The sequence below is a fragment of the Pan troglodytes genome, chromosome 1 (genome assembly GCF_028858775.2).
Source record: "Pan troglodytes isolate AG18354 chromosome 1, NHGRI_mPanTro3-v2.0_pri, whole genome shotgun sequence".
NCBI lineage: Eukaryota > Metazoa > Chordata > Mammalia > Primates > Hominidae > Pan > Pan troglodytes.
In genome coordinates, this window is record NC_072398.2 from 230376014 (window position 1) to 230399390 (window position 23377).

The window sequence follows — 23377 nt, forward strand, 5'->3', positions numbered from 1 at the left end:
CACGCCTGTAATCCCAGCACTTTGGGAGGCCGAGGCGGGCGGATCACGAGGTCAGGAGATCAAGACTATCCTGGCTAACTCGGTGAAACCCTGTCTCTACTAATAATACAAAAAAAAAAAAAAATTAGCCGGGCGCCTGTAGTCCCAGCTACTCGGAAGGCTGAGGCAGGAGAATTACGTGAACCTGGGAGGTGGAGCTTGCAATGAGCCCAGATTGCGCTATTGCACTCCAGCTGGGCGACAGAGCGAGATTCTGTCTCAAAAAAAACAGAGATTCTCTCACACTGGCCTCCCAAAGTGTTGGGATTACAAGCATGAGCCAATGTGCCAGACCAAACTAGATACATTTTAAGGGACAAGTCTCATGCCTGATGCATGGGTCACACACAATGTTCACCAAACTGCCTGATGCCCTAACCAGAAACACCCAAACTTCAAACCCAGAGAAGCTGATGTTTTCATGCTACAGACAGCTTTTCCCAAGACTTCGGAACAAGACTACAATTATAATGAGACTCTTACTCCCCTTTGATTCTACCTTTTTCACTGGGCAGGGTAATGCTGTCACAGGATCCTTAGGGTGTAACTTTCCCATCCGGAAACCTCTGTGTCTGGGGCGCCTTTGCCTGAGTTTTGCTTGGGCCCACTGGGCCCAATCCACCCACTCAGCCTGATAGGCTGCACTCAGCTGATGCTACTGGCTCAGATCCCACACCTTCCAGGTGAGGAGTGGCAGGGGGGTGTGTGAACAAGCGCGGGGTCCAGTCCCTGTGCACAGCCAGGTGTGGCAGCTGCAGTGGGGCAGGCAGCTCCAGGCACCGGCACAGGTGCCAGCTCTGTGCAAGTCTGTAGCTGGACCAGGTGCACCAGAAGTGGCTTCCACTGCAGGCACTGGGGAACGTGGTGGCTCCCAGAATCTTGGAGATACAAGGAGCTGCAGAGTCCCCAAGAGGGTGTCATGGCCCCAGCTCAGGGAGTCCCCGAGAGGGTGTCACGGCCCCGGCTCATGGAGTCCCCAAAGAGGGTGTCACGGCCCCGGCTCAGGGAGCCCCCAAAAAGGGTGTCAGAGCCCTGGCTCAGGGAGTCCCCAAGTCTGGGCTCCCCGAAGGGCCACAGCTCTCTTCTCTCCTTCTTGTTGCCCCCAATGTGGCAAGCAGGAGACGTGTTTCAGCCCTGTTTGTATTACAGCTCTTTCAGTCCTGCTATTCAGCAGGTCCCATGTTCTCATCCTGCGTCCAGGAAGAATGAGGTACGTGGACAACCGGAGGGTGAGCAAGAAAGAGAGGAGCTTCATTGAGCGACAGAACAGCTCTCAGGGGACCCGAAGTGAGTAGCTCCTTCCTGCAGGCAGGTCGTCCCGAGTGCCTAGTTCTCAGCGGAGAGGAGACCCGGAGTAAGTAGCTCCTTCCCACAGGCAGGTGATCCCCACAAATTGAGGGGATCCCAAGTGGGTAGATCCTTCCCACAGCTGGTAGTCCTGACATCTCTGTGAGTATAGCTGAGTGGGATTTTTATGGGCTTCAGAAGGGAGAGAGTGTATACTGATTGGCCCATGGGCAGCCATGGACGGGCCCAGAAAAAGCACCATAAATCTCACTCTGGACGGCAGACTCCACCCAGAACTGGCAGCCCAGCCCCCATGTTTCAGGAAGTCCCTAGCTTTAATGGGGGTCTTCACTGGACACCCACCCCTTTCCACCCAGGAGCCTGTGTGCCTCCTACTGCCATCAATCATGTCATCTACAGGACCCAGGCTGTTCAGGTCGAGGGTTGCCTACAGGACTGGGCTGAGCCGCCCTCAGCCCCTCCTTGGCCTTGCTCCCATGCTTATGAGCACTCAAAGTCCAGAGCGGGCCGAGGCAGCAAGGGGCTGGCATGCTAGCACTGCCCTCAGTGTGTGCACACCTGGCTGGGTTGCAACAGCGCCTGGGCTTGGCTTCAGCTTTGTCGGGAGTCAGGAGAGGCCAGGTAGCAGCTGGAGGCACTTCTGAGCTTTCGGGGGCAGGTGGGGGTGGCTTCCCAGCCCTGGGATTGCAGGGATACCTGGGTCCACAGCCGTGGCTGGGCAGATGCAGCTGCTCCCAGGAGGGTGGGGCTCCTGTCCTGCCAACTTGGAAGGGGGCAGGGCTCCCACATGCTCAGTGGAGCACAGAGTCCCAGCTGAGCCTCCCCTGCTGTAGCCAGCATATTCCCAGTAGCCACTCAAGAGAGGCTGCCACTGCCATCAATGGTATAACTTGACATTTCACAATCAGTAGCTTCTGCTGGTAACTTCACAAAAACCTGACCTAAGAGATCTTTACTACCTATTGGTTAAATAAGGTATTAAATAAGTATGTCAATACTATATGCTGTATGTGGGTAAATTCCTCTGGAACACTGAGATCCATTTACACACAGAAAGAAAACAGGCACATGGTTACAAGTCTCATGTAATTTCTATGGCCATTTTATTTATTCAATTGGCTTCCTTTAATCTCTATTTTTCTATTTTTGTTTTCTAATTTTTTTCTTTTTAATTGCTTTCCTTTAAGCCTAGGTTCATGGGTCAAAACCAATATGCAAACTGGGATAGTCATAGTATTATTGATTTTACCTTGTATTTTCCCCTTTTAAACTTATTCATTGCCGTATTTTGCAAAAGGACAATTTCTTTTTATTTTTTTGAGATGGAATCTCACTCTGTTGCCAGGGTGAACTGCACAGGCACAATCTCAGCTCACAGCAACCTCCGCCTCCTGGGTTTAAGTGATTCTCCTGCCTCAGCCTCCTGAGTAGCTGGGACTACAAGTGCGCACCACTACACCCGGCTAACTTTTGTATTTGTAGTGGAGACAGGGTTTCACCATGTCGGCCAGGATGGTCTCGATCTCTTGACCTCGTGTTCCACCCGCCTCGGCCTCCCAAAGTGCTGGGATTACAGGCGTGAGCCACTGCGCCTGACCTAAAAGTACAATTTCTTTCTTTCTTTTTTTTTTTTGAGACGGAGTTTCGCTCTTTTTGCGCAGACTTGAGTGCAATGGCGCGATCTCGGCTCACCGCAACCTCTGCCTCCCGGGTTCAAGCGATTCTCCTGCCTCAGCCTCCCTAGTAGCTAGGATTACAGGCATGCGCCACCACCCTGGCTAATTTTGTATTTTTAGTAGAGACGGGGTTTCTCCATGTTGGTCAGGCTGGTCTTGAACTCCTGACTCCAGGTGATCCGCCCGCCTCGGCCTCCCAAAGTGCTGGGATTACAGGCTTGAGCCACCGCGCCCGGCCGGGAGTACACTTGTTACTGTTCTTTGTAGCCAAGGTTAATTATTTCCAAGCCATTATCTACGTCTTCATTTTTTCTTTAAAAACCATTACTTTCCTGAATGCGCAAATCGTTTACTATGGCACGCATATTCGCCAACGCCCTATTCCCAAAGAAATATCATTTTCAGTTAGAGAGCCTGTTATTAGGTTGACAATCATTATCACTCCCTCTCCCGTCCGTGGCGCTCCCACGGCAAAACATCAACCCACTGTCCCCCGCGAGGCTGCATCCAGGCAGACAGGCATAGCTGGGGAATAACACACTCGCGTTGACTGGATTTACTGTAACTGGACCCAAATCTCAGACCAGCCGGCGGCCTCTCCAAGGAAGCCCGAGGCGAGGAAGACCATAGTCGACGTGCACTCCCAACCAGGTCTGTCACAGGTCGGCCCTCGCATTTAAACGTTAAATGTTGAAGGGCTTTCATAAAAGAGCGATGTGCTCCTGCTTGTATGAGCCGGGGCCGGAGGCCGGTAACAGCGGCACGGGACGGGAGCGAGCCTCAGAATGCGGGAATGTCTGTGGGCCTCCGGGACAGTGGAGGGAGTGGGTCTAGTGAAGCGCGGCGACTCTGGGGTGGCAGAAGTGAGAACTATGGGCCCCACGGGGACCGAGGGAACGCACAAAATCGTCCCAAGAGACGAAACGCCGGGCCGCGGAAGGGCCCTCAATGCTATCTCCGGCAAGCGCGGCGTTTCGCATCGCTCCCAAAGGCGGCGGCGACACCTTATGACGTCCTGGTGTTCCGCACGTCGTCTGCGTCACACTAGGCGCCGGCGCGGGGTGCTGATGTCAGGACGCCGGGGCTTGGCGCCGTGACGCTCAGCCGGGCCTTGTGGAGTGCGGGTCTCTGCTGCGGACGCCGGGGGCCGGCGCGGCGTTGGCCGCCCCCGGCCTCGCCGAGTGCAGCGCGCCCGAAGGCCAGTGCCTGCGCTCCGTCCGCGGCCCGGCGCCCAGGGTGGGCGGGGAGGCCGCCGCGCAGACGCCGCACGCTACGCCGCCGGCGCCGTCGTTTCGCGTCGCCCGCTTCCGGCCACCGCGGCCGCCATTTTGCTCGCGCGGAAGCGCCGCGGTGGGGTGGGAACCCAAGCGGGAGAGCCGCGGGATTTGCGGCCGCCGCCATGCCGTCGTCCCCGCTGCGGGTGGCGGTGGTGTGCTCGAGCAACCAGAACCGGAGCATGGAGGCGCACAACATCCTCAGGTAGTTGGGCTCCACCCTGTCCCCGCGCGCTCCGCTCCGGCGACCGGCCCTCCCTCCTCCCCGGTTCCCCCTGGCCCGCGCCGGGAGCCCTGAGAGGAAGCCGGGCCGCGCTCGTGGGTCGGCTGGTTGGGATGGCAGCTGGACGGCAGCGCGCGGCGCCCACACGCGGGTGGGCATCACAGGGAAGGCAGGTTCCGGGACGAGGCGCCCGCTGTCCGGTGGTCCTTCGAGCTCTCCGAGGCCGGGCCCGGGGGGCGAGGGTAGCGTCCGCGGCGAGGGGCTGCGCGGCGGCGGCCGATCATGGTATTTCGTGTGCGTCGTTGGCCACCTTCCCTGGAAACGGCGCGCAACACAATCTCGGCATACCACGATGTTGTAAATAACAAAGCGGTCTACTTTTTTATGCCATGGATTTGTGTGTTTGCTACTTCTTTTTTTTTTTTTTTTTTTGCGAAAGATCTTCTCTTCCTCCCTGGAACGCCTCCAACCGGTAGTTTCTGGAATACAACGTGGACTTGGTTTGGCTCTGCTAGTTTATATTCCCTGCTAACTGGCCGCCTGTGACTCTTGCGTAGCATATGTCTAATGAAAGTTTATTCCTGCTTGATAACAAGTTTTTTTGTTGAGTCACATAGCAAACTGAGAAACTGACCACTTGACTTACAGTTAAAATTTGGTATGTGTCAACTTTGATAGTAAGACAAAATTGAAATGGCTTTTTTACCCCCAAAGTTACCTACGTGAACTTTAAATGAAAACAGTGTCTCGCTTCTCTTATCGCAGTCCAGCTATAACTTTCCTGAGCAACTTGGGAAAATTAGCAGTCCCCCTTTTTTTTCCGTTTTTAACAGTGTCACGTAGGCCAGGCACGGTGGCTCACGCGTGTAGTCCCAGCACTTTGGGAGGCCGACGCACGCGGATCACCTGAAGTCAGGAGTTGGAGACCAAAAAACACCCCCCAAAAATCAGTGTCAAGTGTTCATGATCTGCTGATTCTTTCTCTTTATTCTTTTCTTTCTTTTCTTTTCTTTTTTTTTTTTTTTTTTTGAGACAGAGTCTTGCTCTGTCGCCCAAACTGGAGTGCAGTAGCGCGATCTCGGCTCACTGCAACTTGTGCCTCTCAAGTTCAAGTGATTCTCCTGCCTCAGCCTCCCGAGTAGCTGGGACTACAGGCACCGGCCACCACGCACGGCTAATTTTCTTTCTTTTTTTTTTTTTTTTTGTATTTTTAGTAGAGACGGAGTTTCATCATGTTAGCCAGGATGGTCTCGATCTTATGACCTCGTGATCCGCCCGCTCGGCCTCCCAAAGTGCTGGGATTACAGGCGTGAGCCACTGCGCCCGGCTTTTTTTGCATTTTTAGTAGAGACGGAGTTTCACCATGCTGGCCACGCTAATCTCAAACTCCCGACCTCAGGGGATCTGCCCGCCTCGGCCTCCCAAAGTGCTGGGATTACAGGCGTCAGCCACCGCATCCGGCCAAAGGTTGTTTTTAAAACTAGAAATGTGCTAGAATTACATTGTGCTGGGTCTTCATTTATAAACTGCAGTTACCTGTAAAAATTTGATACATTTAAGCAAAACAATGCAAGGCTCACCCCCCCCCCCCAAGACAAAATTATTGTTAATTGGAATAACAAATGGGCTGGAGACCTTCTGGTTCTGCTGGTTCTCCTTGGTGATCCTTTGTTCAAGATTTTCTGCTGTATCTGCATAACAAAGATGGAGTAGGCCGGGTGCAGTGGCTCACACCTGTAATCCTAGCACCTTGGGAGGCTGAGATGGGCGGATCACAAAGTCAGGAGATTGAGACTATCCTGGCTAACACGATGAAACTCCGTCTCTACTGAAAATACAAAAAAATTAGCCGGGCGTGGTGGCGGGCGCCTGCAGTCCCAGTTACTCGGGAGGCTGAGGCAGGAGAATGGCATGAACCCAGGAGGCGGAGCTTGCAGTGAGCCGAGATCATGCCACTGCACTCCAGCCTGGGCGACAGAGCAAGACTCCATCTCAAATAAATAAATAAATAAAATAAAGTTGGAGTAGAATATATATTTTTTTTCTTGAGGGGGAGTCTGTAGCCCAGGCTGGAGTGCAGCGGTGCTATCTCAGCTCACTGCAAGCTCCGCCTCCTGGGTTCACACTATTCTCCTGCCTCAGCCTCCTGAGTAGCTGGGACTACAGGCGCCCGCCACGACGCCCGGCTAATTTTTTTGTATTTTTAGTAGAGACGGGGTTTCACCATGTTAGCCAGGATGGTCTCGATCTCCTGACCTCGTGATCCGCCCGCGTGGGCCTCCCAAAGTGCTGGGATTATAGGCGTGAGCCACTGCGCCTGGCAAGATGGAGTAGAAATCTTAACAAAAAGAAATGCTTTAAAAATTCTATTTAGGGCTGGGCGCGGTGGGTCACGCCTGTAATCCCAGCACTTTGGGAGGCCGAGGCAGGTGGATCACGAGGTCAGGAGATCGAGACCATCTTGGCTAACATGGTGAAACCCCGTCTCTACAAAAAATACAAAAAAATGACCCAGGCGTAGTGACGAGCGCCTGTAGTCCCAGCTGCTCAGGAGGCTGAGGCAGGAGAATGGCGTGAACCCGGGAAGCAGGAAGCAGAGCTTGCAGTGAGCTGAGATCCGGCCACTGCACTCCAGCCTGGGTGACAGAGCGAGACACTGTCTCAAAAAAAAAAAAAAATTATTTAGCTATCTTGTTAATAAAATCAGATTTAGCGGCTGCTTTAAAGACATGCCAATCATAACCTCGCTGAGACGATGACTGAAGATGACCAAGTCCTTTTTAGTTCAGAGTGGCCAGTGGCCATTTCTGGCAGAGCTGTGGTCTCTGGAAAAGGAGCAGAGAGCACCTCTGAATAATGAATTCTTGGGTGTGCTTTTACCTGTGCCGCCATCATTCAAATTTACTCAAAAGAGTAGACTCAGAAGAGAGTCAAAAGGAAGTAAGTTTAAGGTGACATCTATTATGGATATCATGAAGTTAATTTAGACATGGACCTTCAATTTCCTTTTTTTTTTTTTTTTGTTGGAGTCGGAGTCTCCCTCTGTTGCCCAGGCTGGAGTGCAATGACACGATCTTGGCTCACTGCAACCTCTGTATCCCAGGTTGAAGTGATTCTCCTTCAAACCCTCCGAGTAGCTGGGACTACAGGCGCCTGCCACCACGCCCAGCTAATTTTTTTTTTTTTTTTTTTTTTTTTTTTTTTTTGAGATGGAGTCTCGCTCTGTCGCCCAGGCTGGAGTGCAGTGGCGCGATTTCAGCTCACTGCAACCTCCGCCTCCCGGGTTCATGCCATTCTCCTGCCTCAGCCTCCTGAGTAACTGGGACTACAGGCGCCTGCTACCACGCCTGGCTAATTTTTGGTGCTTTTAGTAGAGTCAGGGTTTCACTGTGTTGGCCAGATGGTCTCGATCTCCTGACCTCGTGATCCGCCCGCCTCAGCCTCCCAAAGTGCTGGGATTACAGGCGTGAGCCACCGCGCCCGGCCTAATTTTTTGTATTTTTAGTAGAGATGGGGTTTGACTGTGTTGGCCAGGGTGGTCTCGATCTCCTGACCTCGTAATCTGCCCGCCTCGGCCTCCCAAAGTGCTGGGATTACAGGAGTGAGCCACCATGCCCAGCCTGCTTGTTGCAGAAATTCTTACTGTAGAAAATGAAAGTGGTCTCTCAGAAGTACCATTTTGGTGTCCGTCTGTCTCCATGTGTTCACGCGTGCATCGGGGATAAGCTCTTGTTCTGTTGTCTGCTCCATAGTTAGTATTCACATCATTAGTTTCCTTTTTTTGCCACGAGGTGGTTTATTTTCATTATTCATACAAATAATTTTCTATAATACCCCAGTCAAACGGGAGAATTTGGCGGTCCGATTTTGGGTGGGGGGGTCCCTGCAGAGACTCACAGACTGGTGGCATTGGCGCTGAGTGCCCAGGTTCACAGCACAGCTTGTGGCTTGTGTCCATCTTGCAGGTGGCTCTTCCTCCATGTCATGACTGGGGTCTCGGGGGTAACAGGCAGGAAATCCTTCAGACTCTTAGGAAATTTCACTCCACTTCTCCTGGCCTCTGGTCGGCAGGGTGTTCTTCCATGTCTCGGTTTTCTAGCTTGGCCTTATTGAAGTTGGAATTTATGTCTGTTGTCATTTTCCCTTTTTTTTTTTTTGTTTTTTTTTTCAAGCCAGAGTAAGGCTGGAGTGCAGTGGCGTGATCATAGCTCACCACTTCAGCCTTGAATATCTGGGCTAAAACGATCCTCCTGCCTCAGCGCCCCAAAGTATTTGGATTACAGGTGTGAGGCACCGCACCCAGAGCATTTTTGCTTTTGAAAATTACCTGTTTATGTCCTTTGTCTATTCATTTGGGTTTATTTAGAGAGTTTTAATACTCAGAAACTCTGTGTGATAGTGCTTTTCTGTTACACTGGGAAAGCTTGTGAAAGTCAGATTTAGAGAGTCAGGCGTTAAAAATGATGTGAAAAGCGTAGGAAATGCTTATGGTAAGTGAAAAAAGGAAAATTGTATGCAGTTGGGTAGGGCTACATAAAACTGCACAGGAAAGCTGAAATAAAATTGTCAAAAGGAATTGTAGTTAACTGAGCAGGCACAGTAGCTAGCTGATCAGTGAACCTCGCCCCTTTTAAAAATTTTGGGCCTGGCAAGGTGGCTCTTCGGCCTATAGTCCAGCACTTTGGGAGGCTGAGGGAGGAGGATTGCTTGAGCCCAGGAGTTTGAGCCCTGGGCAACACAGTGAGACCCGCCATCATTACAAAACATTTTAAAACTTAGCCACGTGTGGTTGCACATGCCTGTCATTCTGGCTGCTTGGGAGACGGGGCAGCAAGATCATTTGAGCCCAAGAGGTTGAGGCTGTGGTGAGCTATGACTGTGAGCTGTGACTGTGCCACTGAACTCCTGGCTGGACGACAGACCAAGTCCCTGTCTCTAAAAACAGACACAGTAACAATTTCACCCTATTGAAAATCGGCGTGGACTCTATTTTCCTGATAAATCCAAGTGATAGTAAGTGTCGACATCTTAGCGTTCTCTGGAGTGATCATCTTTGGTGTTAGAGACTAAATTGTTTCAAATACCAGAGTCCTGGGAGTCCTCATGTTTCAGGGCAGCGCCAGAAGACTCCGCCGTACGTTTCCACAGAGCCTCCCGCGCTTGGTGCTCCAAGGATTAAAGTGTCCCCTTGGAACCAGTTAGGTTTTTTGTTTGTTTGTTTTGTGGCTTTTTGTTTTTGTTTTTTTCTTTCTTTCTTTTTTTTTTTTTTTTTGAGATGGAGTCTCATTCTGTCGCCCAGGCTGGAGTGCAGTGGCAAGATCTCGGCTCACTGCATCCTCTGCCTCCCGAGTTCAAGCGATTCTCCTGCCTCAGCCTCCTGCATAGCTGGGACTACAGACATGCACCACCATGTCCAGCTAATTTTTTTGTATTTTTAGTAGAGACGGGGTTTCACCATGTTGGCCAGGCTGGTCTCAACCTCCTGACCTCAGGTGATCTGCCCGCCTTGGCTTCCCAAAGTGCTGGGATTACAGGCGTGAGCCACCGTGCCTGGCCTTATTTATTTATTTATTTTTACAGACAGGGTCTTACCGTGTTGCCCAGGCTGGTATTGAACTCCTGGCCTCCCAAGTAGCTGGGATTACAGGCATGAGCCACCACGCCCAGCTAGTTTTGTATTTTTAGTAGAGACGGGGTTTCTCTATTGTTGGTCAGGCTAGTCTCAAACTCCCGACCTCAGGTGATCCGTCCTCCTCCGCCTCCCAAAGTGTTGGGATTACAGGCGCGAGCCACCACGCCCCGCCTGATGGCTTATGATAGTTTTTTGGAGTTTTTTTGAGACAGAGTCTCACTTTGTCACCCAGGCTGGAGTGCAGTGGCACCATCACGGGGCCCACTGCGACCTCCACCTCCCGGGTTCAAGCGATTCTCCAGCCTCAGCCTCCGGAGTAACTGGGATTACAGGCGCGCACCACCATGCCTGGCTTTTTTTTTTTTAAAGTAGAGACGGGGTTTTGTCATGTTGGCCAGGCTGGTCTCAAACTCCTGAGCTGAAGTGATCCACCTGCTTGGTCTCCCAAAGTGCTGGGATTACAAGCCCTCTGATAGATTTTTGGTACTTGTAAAGACAGTTGTTTGGCATACCAGACAAATACTTGTCCCGAAGATTAGTTTACAAAGGCGTTGGCCCTTCAGGCAAAGCCTGTTGGTGTCAGGAGTGTTTTCCAAGCTGTCCTTGCTTTTATGTAAGAAACGCTGTTGAGTCGCAAGCTGGCTGCCCTGTCAGTTGCATCAGTTTAGGAGAAATACTGCTTCTGTTGCTAAATAGCCTTTTTGCCATTCGTGCACATTTTGTTGCGGGAAAAACAAACTGCATTTTGTTTTTAAATAGGCTAACTTAAAGGAACGTCCAGCAGGTGGTGAGTTCTTGTTAGTGTTGGGAGACAGGCTGTCTCCTTTGGCTGCTGTGATCACGCTGATCCTGGGCTTCTTTGTGCGATTTTTTTTTTTTTTTTTTTTTGAAACAGTATCTCTCTGTTGCCCAGGCTGGAGTGCAATGGCGCGATCTCGGCTCACTGCAACCTCCGCTTCCGGGGTTCACGCAATTCTCCTGCCTCAGCCTCCCGAATAGCTGGGATTACAGGCGTGTGCCACCACGACTAATTTTTGTGTTTTTAGTAGAGATAAGGTTTCACCATGTTGGCCAGGCTGGTGTCGAACTCCTGTCCTCAAGTGAGCCACTGCGTCCGGCCCTTGTCTGTGCTTTGACGGAACATATTTTATTGTATGTTGTCTGAATTGGTAAGGAAGTCATTTTAGGCTTGTTGTTTCTCACGTGTGCTCCCTGTGGTATGCCTTGTGTCTGGGCCTCCGTCACCCTCTCAGTCACAACCAACAGTTGACTTTATTGCTTTAACCTCACGTTTCCATCAGGATCTGTGGTTATGACTGAATGTCAGGAATTTTAATTTTAGCATTTTCACGTTTATTTCACAGTCCGGGTGCCGTGAACACGGGTTTGTAGTCATGAATCGCTGCTGTTGTGCCACATTTCTGGCCGTGTGTGGTAGATGTTTGGAGAGCCGGGTTGTGTAGCTCGGGATATCTAAGGATGTGAGGACTGACGCAGCTGTCATCAGCCTCAGGGGACTCAGGTGTCTCACGTACACTAGATGAGCACGTCTTCTCTGTGTGTGTGGGTGACGTGTGTGGTGGCGCAGCAGGGTGCCCTTGGGCTCTTTTGCTTCCTCTACTCATCCTCGGAGGTGCGCGTGGAGCCGCATGGCCTGTCGTGCCCCATGGATGGATTATTCGACTTGTCTGTTCTTTTGTGGCTATGGAAGGCCGGCAGTGGGCATCCGGCAGGCAACCACGTTGCAGAGGCACGTGTATGTCCGTAGGGCAGGTTTCTAGAAGCCAGTGTCTGTGAGAAAGGCACAGGTAGTTTTCACTTGCTGGGTGTTGCCCCATTATCCGCATAGAGGCTGGTTACACTCCAGCAGCCCCCTCTGCCTGAGTTTTTCCTCTCTTGTGACACTCATTCAACATTCAGTAATTTTTTTTTTTTTTTTGAGACAGGGTCTCGCTCTTGTCGCCCAGGCTGTAGTGCAGTGGCGCGATCTCAGCTCACTGCAACCTCTGCCTCCCGGATTCAAGTCATTCTCCTGCCTCAGCCTCCCAAGTAGCTGGGACTATAAAAGCGCCCGCCGCCACGCCCGCCTAATTTTTTGTATTTTTAGTAGAGATGGGGTTTCACCATGTTAGCCAGGCTGGTCTTGATCTCCTGACCTCATGATCTGCCCACCTCGGCCTCCCAAAGTGCTGGGATTACAGGCGTGAGTTACCGCACCCGGCCTTACTTTTCTTTTTTTAAAATAATATGGAACTCCTCATGTGTCTGTGTGTCATTCTTGCTCAAGAGCGAAACAGCAGCACTTTTCTGAACAAGAATGACAGGCCTGTGAGAGGAGTTTAGTGTTAATGGAAGTGTGTATGCGCCCTGCGCCCTGAGCCGGGCAGATTCCTTCAGATGCAAACCTTTTGTGATTTATAAATAAAGCTAGGTTGAGAAGTCTATATTTTTTAGGTAATTATAAATATCAGTTGTGACTTTACAAGAACACATGTTCTATACCAAAGTAACTTTTTTTGTTGTTTTTTTGGGACAGAGTCTCGTTCTTTTGCCCAGGCTGAAGTGCAGTGGTGAGATCTCCAATCTCTGCAACTTCTGCCTGCTGGGTTCAAGCGATTCTCATGCTTCAGCCTCCCAAGTAGCTGGGATTACAGGCACGCACCACCATGCCCAGCTAATTTTTTAAATTTTTTTTAGTAGAAACGGAGTTGGGGTTTCACCTCCTGGCCAGGCTAGTCTGAAACTCCCAGCCTCAGGTGATCCATTTGTCTCGGCCTCCCAAAGTGCCTGGATTGAAGGTGTGAGCCACCGCACTCGGTGCCAAAGTAACTTTTTTACATGTAACTTGTTGTGACAAACTTAAGTTTGCTTGTCAGCGATGACAGAAGAATTTTCTGGTCTTACCACACTCCATCAGCGTTTGGAGACGACCTCTCTTTCTCCTTGCGTGAACTAGAGCTCATTGGTGGCACATGACACACGTTTCCTGTTCAGCTCTTTTCTCCGGTTGATTAGGAAAAGTATTTGGTCAGTTTCCTCACCTGTGACTAGGAAGTCCGAGGAACAAGCACCGTCGGACCCATCGCGGCATCTGTTCTCTGCCTGCACCACCCCTGAGCCTGTGGGACTCCTTTGGGTGTTGGGTCTCGGTTCCCATGGAGCCAGCATCGTGGGGGTGTTGGGAAACTGGGGGAGACACAGTTTCCTGTGGTGGAGCGGGCAGTTGGACCTTTGCGAGTCCCTTAGGAATCCTGTGAACTTGGATCCTCCAAAGCCAGGACGTTGGTCGATGGCCAAAATGTTCTGATGAAATCTTCCCCAAGTCCACGCCAGTCAGTCCTTTCAGTTTAAAGTAAAGCCTTAAACAAGCTATGATGTTCAGATGTGGCTTTGTGATGGTCAGTTCTGGTTTGATTGCTTTTGTGTAACTTGCTACAGCCTGTCGCCCAGGCTGGAGTGCAGTGGTGCTATCTCAGCTCACTGCAAGCTCCGCCTCCCGGGTTCACGCCATTCTCCTGCCTCAGCCTCCCGAGTAGCTGGGACTACAGGTGCCCGCCACCGCGCCCGGCTAATTTTTTGTATTTTTAGTAGAGACGGGTTTTCACCGTGTTAGCCAGGATGGTCTCGATCTCCTGACTTCATGATCCACCTGCCTTGGCCTCCCAAAGTGCTGGGATTACAGGCACGAGCCACCATGCCCGGCCTAGATTAAAAATTTGAAGACATATTCTCTACTATGAGCCAATGAAATTACTCATTTTGTTTCTGTCCCATTTCCTGTCCCTTGCTTTTGGAATTTTGTGTCTTAGTGTGACTGTGATTCTTTCTCTCCTTTTGTCTTTCAGCAAACGGGGATTCAGCGTCCGATCCTTTGGAACAGGGACTCACGTGAAGCTTCCAGGACCAGCTCCCGACAAGCCCAATGTTTATGATTTCAAAACCACATATGACCAGATGTACAATGATCTTCTTAGGAAAGACAAAGAACTGTATCCCAGTGGGTTGCCCTTTAAAAACCCCCCGTGTGGTCCTCCCTGGAAGGTGTTACGTGTGGCTCGGGCACAGGAGGCGTGTCACCCTGTGCAATGCACACACTGGCTCCTCTGTCTTTGCGAGAGCTTGATTTCTATTCCTGGTGCACGTCGGATCGTCCACGGGTTAGTTCCAGTGCCACCCATGGCAGTAGGCGTGGTGAGGCGCACAGACACGGTGTGGGGTTCACACTGACGTGGTTCAGCAGAGGGTCGTGACATAGCGTAGACCAGGGATGCTTAGGTGAGGAGGTGGAACCCACAAAATCCCATTGCTTTTCACACTGCAGGGCTGCCCCGTTATTTCCTTTGCAGGTTGGTGTGCGTGCGTGTGTGTGTGCGTGCCTGATACACATGGAGCCGGGCTGCTTCACACATCTGGTGAGGTCCTTAGAAGGTCAGATAAAGAAGAGGGCGGAGCTTGCTAACCAAGCTGTTAGAAGAAATAATGGGAGAGAACATTCCTTCATTTCAGGAGGACACAGAGCAGGCTAGGTCTGCCGCGAAGACTCCTGTAGAGAGAAGAGTATTCTTAAACTAGATTCTGATGGACGCAACACCAGTTGCATAATGGTTATGATAATCAGTGCCCGGGTTTTTGACCAGGCATTTCATGGTCACCCCCATGCTAATGGAAAGTTTCTGGATCTTGTTTTGTTATAGTGAGTGATTTGTAGTTTTCAGAACGGAGGCCAGGCCAAACGTATTCCAAATGAAAAGAGAATAGGTGTCAAATGCTAAACCTTTTATCTTCGTGTTGGCACTTTTGCCATCCCCGCCCTCTCCCGACATCCCCACCCTCGACCAACATCCCTGGCCTCGCCCAGCATTGTCTATGTATTGGCACTCTTGCCATCCCCGCCCTTTCCCAGCAGAGTCTCACTGTGTCACCCTGGCTGGAGTGCAGTGGCGAGATCTCGGCTCACTGCAGACTCACTGCAACATCCGCCTCCCGGGTTCCAGTGATTCTCCTGCTTCAGCCTCCCGGGTAGCTGGGATTACAGGCACGCGCCACCACACCTGGCTAATTTTTGTATTTTTAGTAGTCACAGGGTTTCACCATGTTGGCCAGGCTAGTCTTAAACTCCTGACTTCAGGTGATCCACCCTCCTCGTCCTCCCAAAGTGCTGGGATTACAGGCGTGAGCCACCATGCTCAGCCCTACTCTTGTATTTTATTTTATTTTTTTTTTGAGATGGAGTCTCACGCTGTTGCCCAAGGTGGAGTGTAGCGGCTTGGTCTCAGCTCACTGCAACCTCCCCCTCCCAGGTTCAAGCGATTCTCTGCCTCAGCCTCCCGAATAGCTGGGATTACAGGCATCCGCTGTCATGCCCGGCTAATTTTTGTATTTTTAGTAGAGATGGGGTTTCACCATCTTGACCAAACTGGTCTTGAACTTTTGACCTCGTGATCCAGCTGCCTCGGCCTCTCAGAGTGTTGGGATTACAGGCGAGAGCCACCATGCCTGGCCTCTTGCAATATTTAATAAGCTAAAAAATTCTTATACACAGGTAGATTAATTAGGTAGCCAGGAATGGCCCCTGAAAGTATGTCTGGCAAAAACCTAGAACTGCATCCTAGCCGCCACTGTACCTTCTGCCCTCCCTGCTGTCTCCTCTGCCAGTTACAGTTAAAAGGTTATGGGTGAGGACGCTGGGCAGAGTCCCGGGCGTCTGCTGTCAGCTCCCCAGCCCAGCCTGCCTGCCGAGCCATCTGGGCGTCCCACGGTGGAGAGTGTGGTGCTTGTGACGCGGTGGTGCTGGGAGCCATCCTGGTGGCAGATGTGGGGCTCTCACTGCAAGTCAGTGTAAGTCCCCAGGGACTGTCAGCAGCACGTCCTGCTGCCCCTCTCTCTGCAGAAGCCCTGGTAACCTGCGTTTGGAAAAATGTCTTAAGGATTTCTGAGGAGCTGTCAGTAGGCCATGTCCTTGTCCACCCTGTGTGGGGCACGGCTTTGACATGGCTCTGCTCCCGTCGTGGGCTGAGAAGGAGCAGGTGGGGCTGTGCCTTGGAAAGGAGGCCCTCCCGACATGCCTTTGTGCGAGGTCCCTGTCCATGCTGTCTCCATCCCTGAGCCTTACGGCGATGGGTGGCCACAGAGCCTATTCCAAGAGTCTGGTTTAGGGCTGGGTGCTTCCCATCTTCACCCCTGAGTCTTAGGCAATGCATGACCACGCAGCCCCTTCCAAGAGTCTGGTTTAGGGCTGGGTGCTCAAGAGTCTGGTTTGGGGCTGGGTCTTCCCATCGCCCTGGAGGAGGCTTTTGTCTCATCTCATGATTCACATTAAACTCTGTGCCATGAAGCTTAGCCTGACATCCTGTTTTTGACAATTACTCTTCAGTTAGCACTGTTTATGTTTAAGTTCTTGTATATTCAGTAAGAGAAAGAAAAGCAGAGAGTGACGCACATCCTCACACTCCCTTGATTGGTGTAAGCTCATCCCCTTCATGTCAGCCCACTGTGACCTCCTGGGTTCCAGACCTGGGAAGTACTTGCCACGTTCTGCAAGGACTGAGTCCAGCTTCAGCAGTCTCATCCGGAAGGACTTGGTATAGGCAGAGGATGAGCCTGTCTCTGGTCATTCTAAAAGAAGGAGCTGAGCCCAGTGTCCCAGAATTCGGAAGCTCCTCCTTTACAGAGGGACTGTAGGGGTTGGTGATCTCCCAGGAAGCATCGGCCCAGAAGAACCCCGCGTGCGTGTGTGTGCTCTTGGTGTGTGGTGGGGGGAAGGAGTGGCAGCAGGGGTGGCGCTGGGACACTGTCAGCCACAGGCTCTGCCTTGGGGACCTCGTGTGGGAAGGGCATTGTCTGTGGTGGCCCCTCAGGAGGCGCTAGGAGGAGCGTGCCTTCATTACCTTATTTCACTTGGGGGGTGTCTTTGCCCCCTAGGTGGGGGCAGAAGGTGCAGAATGGGAAGCCTGCCACTTAGCTAAAGCTCTTGCACATGATGCCCTTGGCCTGGAGAGGAGCGAAGTCCCCAGGCAGTTCCCTGTGGACACTGGCACGATGCCGGGTGGGGCCTCGGGGGTGTTGAGATGTGCAGGTCGGGAGGACCCCGATAACGTTTCCTGGTTAGTGATGGGTGCAGGGGGGCCGCAGGAAGTGACGTGACTGTTGCAAGTGAGAGCCCGAAAGCAGCCAGTGCGTTGGCAGAAGTCATCGCCGTAAACTGCAGTGGAAGCAAGAGGGGGTTCAAGATGCGGCCCAAAGATAAGACGCAGCGCTTGGTCGAGTGTTCACAGCGTCAAGACAAAGGACGGGCCGGCGCGGTGACTCAGGCCTGTAATCCCAGCACTTTGGGAGGCCGAGGTGGGTGGATCATGAGGTCAGAAGTTAGAGACCAGCCTGGCCAACATAGTGAAACCCCATTTCTACTAAAAATACAAAAATTAGCCGGGCATGGTGGTGCACGCCTGTAGTCCCAGCTACTTGGGAGGCAGAGCCTGCAGTGAGCCGAGATCGCGCTACGGCAGTCCAGCCTGGGTGACAGAGTGAGACTCTGTCTCAAAAAAATGAAGGACAGTGTGACTTGGGAGGAAAATGCTGCTTGTTCTGAGGCAGGGCCGGGGTCGAGGGGGACCCCACCACCTCTGCCATCTGCCTACTTGCCATGTGGCCAGGGCTTAGGTTTCTCTGTGCATGCCCACCTCGCAGAATTTCTGATAATTAAATAAATTAGGACATGCACACCCTGAGCCCGAGACAGAGTGTTTTAAAGCCCTCAATAAATTTTGGCCGGTTGTCCTATTAGTATTGAAATACTTAATTTATTATTATTATTTTTTTAGATATGGGTCTTGCTGTGTTATCCAGGTTTGTCTCGAACTCCTGGCCTCAAGTGATCCTCACACGTTGGCCTTCCAGAGTACTTGGATTAGAGGCGTGAGCCACTATTCTCAGCTTTCATTTCTTAAATACAAAATCTCCTTGACTTTCTGTGAGGTTGCCTGCTGGTAAACCCATGCTAAAGTCAAAAAATCCTGCACTGAGCCATAATAAGTTAGAGACTGTATTTGGCTATAGATGGCTGATTTTGGTCTTTTTCCCCACAAGCCAGAAGTGAGCCTGAGGGGTTGAGGGACTTGCTGCCTCTGCCTCTGAAACCTCCCTTGGGGATTGTCAGGGTGCGAGTCTAGGTTTGCAGCACTGGGATGCGAGCCTTCTGTAAAGTTAAACGAGCCACGCCTGCAGTCCCAGCCTGGGGAGACCGAGGCAGGAGGCTCAGTTGAGCCCAGGAGCCGGAGGCCAGCCTGGGCAGCATAGCAAGCCTCTATTACCTCTACAAAAAACACACGTGGTGGGTGTGGTGGCACAGCTACTCGGGAAGCTGAGGCAGGAGGCTTCACTGAGCTGTGATTGTGCCATTGTGCTCCAGCCTGAGGAAGAGAACAAGACTCTATTTTTAAAAAAGTTTCATCCACATTTTCTTTTGGGAATTGATAGTATACATACATGGGGCTGGATGCAGTGGCTCACACCTGTAATCCCAATACTGGGAGACCGAGACAGATGGATCACCTGAGTTGAGGAGTTTGAGACCAACCTAGCCAACAGGGTAAAACCCTGTCTCTACTAAAAGTACAAAACGCTAGGCATGGTGGCACACGCCTGTAATCCCAGCACTTTGGGAGGCCGAGGTGGGCGGATCACCCAAGGTTGAGAGTTTGGGAGCAGCCTGACCAAAATGGAGAAACCCCCCATCTCTACTAAAAATAAAAAATTAGCCGGCCATCGTGGTGCATGCCTGTGATCCTAGCTACTCATGAGGCTGAGGCAGGAGAATCACTTGAACTTGGGAGACGGAGGTTGCCGTGAGCCGAAGTTGCACCATTGCACTCCAGCCTGGGCAACCAGAATGAAACTCTGTCTCCAAAAAAAAAATACAAAAAGTAGCTGGGTGTGGTGGCGTGTGCTTGTAATCCCAGCTGCTCAGGTGGCTGAGGCGGGAGGGTCACTTGAACCCAGGAGGCAGAGGCTGCAGCGAGCTGAGATTGTGCTGTTGGACTCCAGCCAGGGTGACAGAATGAGACTCTGTCTCAAGTAGTAATAATAATAGTAGTAGTGTATATACCTGGACCAGGGACGGGGATCTAAGCTCCCCTGACTTTTGTAGACAAATGGGAACTCTACTGTGCAGGTTCTCTCCTTGGGTGGACTGACCGTTTTATCAAGAATTGTTTTTATTGAGATAAAATGTACAAATCATGCACTTCCCTGAGTCGCATGTCCAGTTCTGTGGGTTTCAGGACATTCATGGACTTGCAGCCGTCACCACAATTGGTTTTGAGACGCTTTTCGTCTCCCAAGGCCGTTTGCTGCTGCCCATTCTCCTCCCAGTGCCTGTAGCAGCTTCCCGTGCTACAGGTCCGCCCGTTCCACACTGTCCAGTTCATATGCAGCCTTTTGTTCTTTCGCTGAGCATGCGTGGAACTATTTCTAAGTCCCAGGTTTCTTTGCCATGACTTTTCCTCGCTCAGCCTCAGTGGCACGTGGAGTAGAGCAGCTTTGCGCTGGGTGTCCTGCCGAGGGGCTTGAGCCTCGCTCCCAGGGTCACGTGCAGAGGCTTCTCTATTTTTTTTCATTTTACACTGAAGCCACTTTCCATAGTTGAGCTTTCTTGTGGGATTTTTTCATTTTTGATTGAAAGGAGTCTGGTTAAGCCATCTCAAGCTTGCTTGGAGTGCCTTTGGGGAGAAGACAAGTGACTTCTGTTTCTAAGTTAGTGAATGGCCAGTCTGACCTAGTGAAGTGTCACTCAGCCCAGTGAGGGGGTCCAGGCAACAGCCGCTGGCCCAGAGGGTAGAGGAGGAGGGAGAGGCCATTGTGAAAGGAGGGCTGGGGTGGCAGACACCGGCCTGGACAGTTCCCCCTGCTCCAGGGAAGCCCATTCAGCCACATGAGAAGGTGTGTGGGAGTCTCACAGGATCCTACAGGAAGTTCATCCTGTGTGCATGTAAGTTAGTGAAGGTTTACCAGCTTTTTGTGTTATGAACTGCAAAACCACTTGTCTTCAAAAGCAAGTAAACGTGTAGCTCTGAATGTTAACGTGACTGTTGTCCTGTGAAACACAAGTGCATCTGACACTTTCCTGGGTCTCGTCTGGCCGTGCAGCTGGAGACCAAGCCTGTGTCTGGCATATACTGTTTGTACCTCTCTTGTGGATTTTTTTCTAATTACCTAATTTTTTTAATGACGTTTGGGGTTTGGATTATTATTATTATTTGGTTTTGACACAGGGCGTCTCTCTGTCGTGTGGGCTGCAATGCAGTGGTGCTGTCACAGCTCACTGCAGCCTGGGCGTCCCAGACTCAGGTGGGTGATCCTGCCACGTCACCCTCCCCAGTAGCTGGTACCAGAGGCCTATGCCATGCCCAGCTTTTTTTTTTTTTTTTTTTTTAATTGAGACAGAGTCTCACTCTGTTGCCCAGGCTGGAGTGCAATGGCACGATCTTGGCTCACTGCAACCTCCGACCCTGGGTTCAAGCGATTTTCCTGCCTCAGCCTCCCGAGTAGCTGGGATTTCAGGCATGTGCCACCACGCCTGGCTAATTTTTGTACTTTTAGTAGAGATGGGGTTTCACCATGTTGGCCAAGCTGGTCCTGACCTCATGTGATGAGCCCGCCTTGGCCTCCCAAAGCTCTGGGATTATAGGGGTTGCCACTGCACCTGGCCTGTGTTTTAAATTGCACATTTGTTCATGTCCGTCCTCTGAATTCATTGTCTTTTAGGTTAACTTCTGTGTGTGCCCACTTCCCTGTGGACATTTCCTTGTCTCAGAGTAAAATGTGGTAGACTTCTTTTTTGAGATGGAGTCTCAGTCTGTCGACCCTGCTGGAGTGCAGTGGCGTGATCTCGGCTCACTGCAATCTTTGTCTCCCGGGTTCAAGCGATTCTCCTGCCTCAGCATCCTGAGTAGCTGGGATTATAGGTGCGGTGTACCACCACGCCTGGCTAATTTTGGTATTTTTAGTAGAGATGGGGTTTCACCACGTTGGCCAGACATGTCTCAAAACTCCTGACCTCCGGTGAACCACCTGTTTTGGCCTTCCAAAGTTTTGAGATTACAGATGTGAGCCACTGTGTCCGGCCCCATATATATATATGCTAATTCAGATGAATAGTATAATTCCCAAAAAGGAAATGCTGATATGAAGCTTTATTTATTTATTTATTTACTTTTTTGAGACAGAGTCTTGTTCTGTCACCCAGGCTGGAGTGCAGTGGTGCAATCTCGGCTCACTGCAACCTCCGCCTCCCAGGTTCAAATGATTCTCCTGCCTCAGCCTCCTGAGTAGCTGGGATTATAGGCATGCACTGCCACACCCGGCTAATTTTTGTATTTTTAGTAGAGACAGGATTTCACTATGTTGGCCAAGCTGGTCTTGAACTGCTGACCTCAAGTGATTCACCCACCTCGGCCACCCAAAGTCCTGGGATTACAGGTGTGAGCCACTGCGTCCCGCCCAGCAGCTGTGTTTTAAAATAGTTTTGGGAAGGTATTTGTCAAACAAATGAATGTGTTCCTAAGCCAGACGCCGATTCCCAGAGAAACTCTGATCGTGGGTTTTAGAAAATCATTCATGCCTAAAATGTAAATTACGGCCTTAAGATATTTCAGGTAAGGCCAGAGATACTGGCCTGCTCTTCTCATCTGAGATGACAGAGGTAGAACGGAGCTGACTGGCTGAGGTAGTTGCTGGTGGTCATTTGAGGGTCTGGACAGAATGCAGCTGTGCTGACTGTGCCTTCGTCTTCAAGAGGTAGCCCAGGGTCCGGGCCCACAAGCCTGTGAGTTTTCACCTAGTCTGCAGCAGGTGAGATGCTTTTACAAAGTGGTTTCGCGGTGCCTGCAGTCGCAAGGCCATGGTGGACCCCCCCAGAGCTGGCCTGAGCCTTGTGTGGCTCTGTGTTGAGGCCACGGTTACAGTTGGGTGCCCAGCAGCTCCAGAGATGGCCATGAGACCTTTTCGAGGGGTTCCTGAGTTCTGTTTGTGCAGCCTCTGTGCTTTGCCGAAAAGCATTCACTATCAAAATGAAATTTTTTTTTTTTTTGAGACAGAGTTTTGCTCTTTTTGCCCAGGCTGGAGTGCAATGGCGTGGTTGTGGCTCACTGCAAGCTCCACTTCCTGGGTTCAAGCGATTCTCCTGCCTCAGCCCCTGCAAGTAGCTGGGATTACAGGCGCCCGCCACCACGTCCGGCTAATTTTTTGTATTTTTAGTAGACATGGGTTTCATCTTGTTCAAGTGATTCTCCTGCCTCAGCTTCCCAAGTAGCTGGGACTACAGGCACGCCGCCACCACGCCTGGCTAATTCTTTGTATTTTTAATAGAGATGGAGTTTCACCGTGTTAGCCAGGATGGTCTCCATCTCCTGACCTTGTGATCCACCCGCCTTGGCCTCCCACAGTGCTGGGATTATAGGCGTGAACCACCATGCCTGGCCAAACTTTGTGTATTTTTTGTAGAGATGGGGTTTTGCCATGTTGGCCAGGCTGGTCTCAAACTCCTGGCCTCAAGTGATCCACCCGCATTGGCCTCCCATAGTGCTGGGATTACAGGAGTGAGCCACCATGTCCAGCCTCAAAGTGAATTTATTTTTTCGAGACGGTCTCGCTCTGTCTTTGATGCTGGAGTTCAGTGGTAACATCATAGCTCCCTGTAGCCTTATGTCCCTGGGCTCAGTCCTCCCACCTCAGCCTCCTGAGTAGCTGGGACTCCAGCCATGAGCCACCCCACCTGGCCTGATTTTTTAATTTTTAGTAGAAATGAGGTTTCGCCCTGTTGCCCAGGCTGGTCTTGGATTCCTGAGCTCAAGCAGTCTGCCTGCCTTGGCCTCCCAGAGTGCTGGGATTACAGGTGTCAGCCACTGTGCCCGGCCCAAATGTATTTCTTGATACGTTGACGTGGAAGTGGTAGCTGGCAAGCTTGTGGCATAGTGTGGTGAGTGGATCCCAGTCCATCCCGGGAGCCCAGAGCGTCGCGCTGTGCACAGCCGTGTCGGTGTCACCTGCTTTTCTCACCGTGCCCTTCTGAGTACGGAGCTGCCGTCCACGCTTGTGGCACACTCGGCTGTTCTTGTCACCCACATGCACGACACTCCCTCCAGACATGCCTGCCACAGCCGCCACCTGGCCCCTGCAGCACTGGTTCCTCCTTTCTTGGCCGAGGTGCCGCTGCCCGGGCTGTTGGCAT

At 51.5% G+C, this 23377-nt stretch overlaps 1 protein-coding gene across 1 annotated transcript in view; it reads left to right on the plus strand.

The window, feature by feature from the left end:
* The first annotated feature begins 2437 nt into the window (after positions 1-2437).
* SSU72 (SSU72 homolog, RNA polymerase II CTD phosphatase) overlaps positions 2438-23377 on the plus strand; it is a 36100-nt gene continuing 15160 nt past the window's right edge. Inside the window, exons 1-2 of the mRNA XM_016952220.4 lie at positions 2438-4502; positions 13998-14141. Of these exons, the coding sequence (XP_016807709.2) occupies positions 4423-4502; positions 13998-14141 (224 nt within the window). The 5' untranslated portion in view covers positions 2438-4422. The remainder of the gene's footprint in view (positions 4503-13997; positions 14142-23377) is intronic.